General features: G+C 41.2%; 1 protein-coding gene across 3 annotated transcripts in view; it reads right to left on the bottom strand.

Moving 5' to 3' along the window:
• Positions 1 to 3,702: 3,702 nt before the first annotated feature.
• Positions 3,703 to 7,767, bottom strand: part of LOC122551615 (uncharacterized protein C7orf57 homolog) — a 76,061-nt gene continuing 71,996 nt past the window's right edge. For all 3 annotated transcript variants that reach the window (XM_043693801.1, XM_043693800.1, XM_043693799.1), the window contains one exon: positions 3,703 to 3,927. In XM_043693801.1, the coding sequence (XP_043549736.1) occupies positions 3,867 to 3,927 (61 nt within the window). In that variant the 3' untranslated portion in view covers positions 3,703 to 3,866. The remainder of the gene's footprint in view (positions 3,928 to 7,767) is intronic.

The raw sequence follows: 7,767 nt of genomic DNA, 5'->3' as shown, positions 1-7,767 counted from the left end.
CACAGCACAGTAAGAGGCTTGCCCCCATTATGACCATGTCAGCTCTTCACAAGAGCAACTCATTAAACTCTTCAAAATTGTGAGGGACTTTTTTGGTGGAAGGAGAAACAGCTTATACTGACAGATGAGCCAATCACCAGAGCACATATATTAAAAACTAATGAGGAAAGAACCAGAAGCAGGGTTTTTTTTAAATTCTCGGGTTGGTTAGAAATGTACTGCTGGGATTGTTGGTACATTCCAAGTTTTTTATCCTCTTTTTCTTCCTGCTACTTTCAAACCCTTGTTTCCCATTATACTGTTTCCTTTCTCTCTTCTCTTTGCTTCTTTGATCCTTTGCTCGCACTATTTAGTTGAAAATCTTCATTTCTTCACTAGTTATATGGTTTGCAAGGACACTGACCTCAGCACAGATCAGGTAGAGACAGTCCCAATGATTCAGTCCCACTTTCCAGATCACTGGTGCCAGTGGCTCATGAACAAGAATCCACTTGTCCCACATTAGCCTTTGAGTTTTGCATTAATCTCTAATTTTGTGTACCTTATGTTAATTTGCACGCAGCTCAGATAATATTGGATGTGGGTTTACTCGCTGAGCTGGAAGGTTTGTTTTCATATGTTTCGTCACCATACTAGGTAACATCTTCAGTGAGCCTCCAGAAGAAGCACTGGTGGTGTAGCCCGCTTTCTATTTATATGTTTGGGTTTCCTTGGGTGATGAAACATCTGAAAATGAACCAGCCAGCTCAGTGAGCAAACCTACATCCAGAACCTCAACTTGAGCTACAAATCTTCTCAAAACTCGCTAGCTCAGATAATAATTCAGAGATTATACATTTTAAATTCTGCTTTTCAATTTAGTGAATAACTCTATGTAGAACCTCTTTCCTATTTCTACCTATGACATTGGTGCCCACATAGACCACAATCACTGGATCCTCCCCCCTTCCCATTCTACTATAAGTTCCCTTTCCAGTTCTGAGTTGTCCTGAATCTTGGAGCGAGTCACAAACACAGTTTTCCAGACTCTTGCTTTTTGATATACGGAACAGTGTCAATCCCTGTCACTATATTATCACCTACAAATACTACCATATTCCTTTGTCAACCACCCCACCCCCACCCACCCAATTGAATGACTTCTACATCCACTGTGCAAGTCCTATTTTCATCCAAACAGGTTGAGAGAATCTCGAACCTATTGGACAATGGTAGAGTCCATGCCTTTCCAATATGTCTACACTCTGTGTTCCATAATTTGCTTCATTTGCATTCCTGAAGAGGTGTGTCAGCCTCCTGGTATAAAGAATCCAGCTAACTTCCTCCTCCCTGATGGGTTGCAGTATCTATAGTTCAGCCTCCAGTCCAACACTCTCAACCAAAACCATTTGAACTTCAAACACTTACCACTAATGTGTTTACCCTGAGCCACAAGGTTTCCAGGAGTTCCAGTATGCTACTGTCTGGACATGTCATCTGAGCTAGGAGAAAGTGAGGACTGCAGATGCTGGAGACCAGAGTTGAAAAATGTGGTGCTGGAAAAACACAGCAGGCCAGGCAGCATCTGAGGACCAGGAGAATCGACGTTTCGGGCATAAGCCCTTCTTCAGCTCCTGCTCCTCGGATGCTGCCTGGCCTGCTGTGTTTTTCCAGTACCACATTTTTCAACTCATGTCATCTGAGCTGTCAGCCTTTGTGAGTTTTAATTATTTAATTGCACCATTCACTTACATATGTGCCTTTTATACAGTTAACTTTGTCATCATTTTGTATTGGAGAAAGTGATGACTGCAGATGCTGGAGATCAGAGTTGAGAATGTGGTGCTGGAAAAATGCAGCAGGTCAGGCAGCATCTGAGGAGCAGGAGAATCGACCCGTTTTGGGCATAAGCCCTTCATCATTTAGAATACTATGTCAAACTGTACAAAAGATCAGAACCACTTACCAAGCCTTTTCTCTATTGTACAGCAAGCAACAATTCTAATCAACTCCAATGGATCTAGCTGCCTCTGACCTCCTGCTTCACGGTCCTCACCTAGCCTCCTTCTCATATGTAAGATTCTGTGAGGGCTTGACAGGGTAGGCATTTCTCTTCATACGGGAAATCTAGATCTTGGAAGTAAAGTTCAAAATAAGGGGTCTCCCATTTATCAAGTGATGAGAAGGAGGTTCCTTCTCGATGGTCATGGTGTTTGTAATTCCCTACACCAGAGGTGAATGGAATTTGCATTACAGAATGTATTTATTTCTGATCAACAAGGGAATCAAAAGTTATGGAGAATAAACAGCAAAGTGGAGTTAAAGCTACAACTAGATCAAGCAAGTACTCACTGAGTGGTGGAGTAACCTTGGGCATCCAATTGGCCCACTGCTTCCCCTATTTCCTATGTTTTGTTAAATCTGCTTTTAGCTAATTTTTTATTTATCCACGGGATGTGGGTGTCACTAGCTAGGCCAACATTTATTTTCCATCCCTAATTTCGCAGAGGGCACTTGAGTCAACCACATTGCCGTGGGTCTGGAGTCACATGTAGGCCAGACAAGGTAAGGATATCCTTAAGGGACATTAGACTTTTCCAACAATTGGCAATGGTTTCACGGTCATCATTAGACTCTTATTTCCAGATTGTAATTGATTTTGGCATGGCAGGATTCGAACATAGGTTCCCAGAACATGACCGGAATTTATGGATTAATAGTCTACCAATAATACCGACATGACTGTTACAAGGTCAGTCAGGTGGACATCATTGAATATGAGTTCCCAGATTGGGGCTGTTAATCTGGTCCAATCAGGCAGCCTTGGCAGATGGTTAAGAACTGGAGTGTCAGACATCCTATTCACTCTGAGAGCTGGCTCTGCGGCAGCTGGGTCAGCATCAAGGGCTCTTCATCTGTAAAGAAAGGGTGACTTGGTGACAGGATACTGGCCTCTGTGGAGTTATTTCAAATACGACTAGGCCATCGCCTACTGTTTTGGCTAGTTGTAGCAACACTCCAAATACTAGCTGTTCTATGTGTTAAAGGTCATACCAATGTGTATTACTTTCAGGAAACTTTGTGAAGATTTGTGAAAAATTATAGGATACAGTTCAATGCAGTTTGATGAATTGGCACCTCTGATAAACAGTGGTAGCAGCATATAGCATCCACTGGTTACAAAGCAATAATTCACCAAGCTTTATTTGACAACACCTTCCAAAAACCATCTCAGAAGATGGGTAAGAGGAGCTAAGGAACACTACTATGTGTGGGTACCCCTCCAGTTACACAGCATTCCGACTTAGACCTGTTTCAATATTTGTTCGTAGAGGTTGAGCCAGAAACTTGGAATTCCCTTCTCTAGCAGTATTTGCTGCAAGTGCACCTAAAATACATGGAATAGAGCAGTTCAAGAAGGCAGATTATCACCACCATCTCAAGGCCAGTTATGGAAGGACAAGAAATGCTGGCTGTGAGAGTGATGTTCACATCCCAAATACAATTTAAAGAGTGTTTCTCTACCTTTAAAGTCTATCAAATACGAGATTAGTCCATTTTCATTTTTATAGAACATTTATTTAACCTTTTGCACTGGAATGAAATTAATTATTTATACAATTTGAAAAGACAAATCTAAACCTCAAAAATTCTTCATTTTTAAAAATTAAACTTTAAGATTATATTTATATGGATTAATAACAATTCAGTTTGAAAAACAGCAGGCAATTTAAACTACAAGAGTAATTTTACATGAAAGAATAGTATTTTATTTGCTCATGTCAAATATCAATTTGATGACAAATATAAAAATCTCAGTACTACAAAATCAATCAGAATTTTAAAATTAACCTATTTATTATTATCCCCCCTAGTTGACAAGAGTTTCAGGCAAGAGCAATCTCAGACTGCAGACGGTTCTCCACACTCCGACGAATCTCTTTTGGTCTAAAGTGAAAGAAAACATTTTATCAAACTGGGCATCAGCAAATAGTGATTTAACAGCAATCAACAATTTTGAAAACCTAATTTCACATGTAGTTCTTATGCAATTACTAAACCTACCTTTAACTCTACATGACAAAAGGGAACAGGATGGATGGACAGCTAAAATAGTAGCTTCCCACTTAGAGTCATAGAGTCATAGAGATGTACAGCACGGAAACAGACACTTCGGTCCAACTCATCCATGCCGACCAGATATCACAACCCAATCGAGTCCCACCTGCCAGCACCTGGTCCATATCCCTCCAAACCCTTCCTATTCCTATATCCATCGAGATGCCTTTTAGATGTTGCAATTGTACTAGCCTCCACCACTTCCTCTGGCAGCTCATTCCATACACTTACCACCCTCTGAGTGAAAACGTTGCCCCTTAGGTCTCTTTTATATCTTTCCCCTCTCACCCTAAACTTGTGCCCTCTAGCTCTGGACTCCCTGACCCCAGGGAAAAGACCTTGTCTATTTATCCTATCCATGCCCCTCATGATTTGAGAAACCTCTATAAGGTCACCCCTCAGCTCCAGGGAAAACAGCCCCACCCTATTCAGCCTCTCCCTATAGCTTAAATCCTCCAACCCTGGCAACATCCTTGTAAATCTTTTCTGAACCCTTTCAATTTCACATCATCTTTCCAATAGGAAGGAGACTAAAATTGAACATAATATTCCAACAGTGAACTAACCAATGTCCTGTACAGCCACAACATGACCTCCCAACTCCTGTACTCAATACTCTGACCAATAAAGGAAAGCATACCAAACGCCTTCTTCACTATCCTATCTACCTATGAATCCACTTTCAAGGAGCTATGAACCTGCACTCCAAGGTCTCTTTGTTCAGCACCACTCTCTAGGACCTTACCATTAAGTGTATAAGTCCTGCTAAGATTTGCTTTCCCAAAATGCAGCAACTCACATTTATCTAAGTTAAACTCCCATCTGCCACTTCTCAATCCATTCGCCCATCTGATCAAGATCCCATTGTAATTTGAGGTAACTTTCTTCGCTGTCCACTACACCTCCATATTTGGTGTCATCAGCAAACTTGCTAACCATACCTCTTATGCTCACATCCAAAGCATTTATATAAATGATGAAAAGTAGTGGACCCAGCACCGATCCTTGTGGCACTCCACTAGTCACAGGTCTCCAGTCTGAAAATCAATCCTTCACCACCACCCTCTGTCTTCTACCTTGGAGCCAGTTCTGTATCCAAATGGTGAGTTCTCCCTGTATTCCATGAGATCTAACCTTGCTAACCAGTCTCCCATGAGGAACCATGTCGAATGCCTTACTGAAGTCCATATAAATCACATCTACTGTTCTGCCCTAATCAATCCTCTTTGTTACTTCTTCAAAAAACTCAATCATGTTTGTGAGACATGATTTCCCACGCATAAAGCCATGTTGACTATCTCTAATCTGTTCTTGCCTTTCCAAATACATGTACATCCTGTCCCTCAGGATTCCCTCCAACAACTTGCCCATCACCGACGTCAAGCTCACTGGTCTATAGTTCTCTGGCTTGTCCTTACCACTTTTCTTAAACAGTGGCACCATGCTAGCCAGCCTCCAGTCTTCCAGCACCTCACCTGTGACTATCAATGATACAAATATCTCAGTAAGAGACCCTTATAACTGTGTTCCGCATAAGCTTCCACTTATCAAGTTTGTATTTTCCAGGGGTAGGCAAAGCATATGATGAACATATTTAAATTGAAGTCATATGACACAATTAATATAATTGCACCTCAACCATTTTAACTGAAACAAGTATAATTCTAGCACTGGAGCTTCCAGTAAAACCCAGCAGATTGGTGTCTCAGAACCACTGAAGCATTATTTTGTGGGCACTCCACTGCAGCTAATTGAATTGTAGCAGCAAATATGTGAACAAGATTAGAAGTAGTGATTGGAACCAGGTTGACTATGAGAGCCTTGATTGGGGTTGTTAACTTGGGCCAAGCAGGAAGCCCTGGCTGACCAAAATAAACAGGGGAAGCTTCTTTCGATTCTGGGGTTGCATGAACCTTGATGGTATGAGAACAAAGTGGAGGAGGAAGCATATGCACAGGCTGAGGCGTAAAAGGCGAAAGATGAAGCAGAGGTCCAGGTGAACAACTGCTGAAGACGCAGTACTGCTCAGACTTTGTTGAATCATTACATGGCAAATGGATTCTGATGCTATTTCTACATTGTTTATGAAGATTACCCATTTTGGAGGCTCCTCAGATGCTGGTCATGAGAAGATATTGAACATTGGTCTGTTGTACTGTGCCTTTGTGTATAGTAGCTGTGGAATAAAATACAAAACTCATTTGTGAAAAAATATATAAACGGAGAGTTCAGAATCTCCTCAGTTTAGGTGACTGACTTCAAGCTGGCTGGCCATAGCCAGTGTACTGTGGGGCAAGAAAAGTTCCCTTGCCTAAGAAGATATTGCCTTCCTTTTTCTTCTTTGTTATTGTGTTTTTGGTTTGTTTTCTTTTCTTTCACTGAGCTGTAAAAAAAGGGTATAAACAGAGGATATGGCCCTCTTGTGATGCAGTGATAGTGTCCCTAACCTTGCACTGAGAGACCTATGTTCAAGTCCCACCTGCTCTAGAGGTGTGTAATAAGACATCTGAACAGGTGGATTAGAAAGAATAGGTTAAATAATAAATAAATCAATCGCCCTAAAGGGCCTAAAATCAGGCATTAGGCTTTACATAGTTCAGAAACGTAACAATTTGAAGCCAAATAATTAGCTTCCCCAATGTTTCTTTGATAACAAAGATAAATGCTAATTAGCTTTGAGACAGAGATCCTGTTTCTAACACCACTAACACTGAAGAGAGATATTGTGGGAGAAATGAGGAAACAGGCATTATATTTCACAAAAACATGTAATGGCATTTTGAATCTCCTCAGTTCAAGGACCTATTTTGAGCTGGCTGGCCACAGACAGTGCAATGTGTATAAGTAAATTCTACCTTGACCCTAGCTGGAATTTCATGGATCATTCAGAACTTACTGGACATTTTCAGGTGCCTGCTACAGCACAAAAGGGGAGTTATGCAACTTTTTCCAAGGAAATTTTCCTGCAATTACTTTATAACTAGGTTGAGTTAACGAATGGCACAAAGTTAGTTCATGCCAAAGAACATGGTTAAATGTGAAGTTGTTAATTTTGGTAGAAAGCATAGAAAAGCAGCATTTTACTTAGGTGAAGAGAAATTGCAGAATTTGGTATTATAGAGGGATCTGGGCATGCTGGTGCATGAATCACATGTAGTAGTTAGGAACGCAAATGGAATGTTGCTGTTTATTGTAAGGGGAATGGAGCTAAAACTTGGGATATATTCCTGCAGTTGTTTAGGGCACTGGTGAGTGATCATTTTGAGTATTGTGAACAGTATTCATCTCTTCATTTGTAAAAAAGATATCATTGCTTTAAAAGCAGTTTAAAGAGGGTTCACTTTGACTCATTCCTGGAATGAAGGGCTTATTTTCCGAAGAAAAGGTAGCTTACATCTATTTTCTGGATCAGTGGTGCTGGAAGAGCACAGCAATTCAGGCAGCATCCGAGGAGCTTCGAAATCGACGTTTTGGGCAAAGGAATAAAGGCAGAGAGCCTGAAGCGTGGAGAGATAAGCTAGAGGAGGGTGAGGGTGGGGATAGAGTAGCATAGATACAAATAGGTGAATGGGGGAGGAGATGAAGGTGATAGGTCAGGGAGGAGAGGGTGGAGTGGATAGGTGGAAAAGGAGCTGGGCAGGTCGGACAAGTCCGGACAAGTCAAGGGGA

Source organism: Chiloscyllium plagiosum, chromosome 7, assembly GCF_004010195.1.
Source record: "Chiloscyllium plagiosum isolate BGI_BamShark_2017 chromosome 7, ASM401019v2, whole genome shotgun sequence".
Lineage (NCBI taxonomy): Eukaryota > Metazoa > Chordata > Chondrichthyes > Orectolobiformes > Hemiscylliidae > Chiloscyllium > Chiloscyllium plagiosum.
The sequence above is the reverse complement of the archived record's forward strand: the minus strand, read 5'-3'. Positions and strand labels throughout refer to the sequence as shown.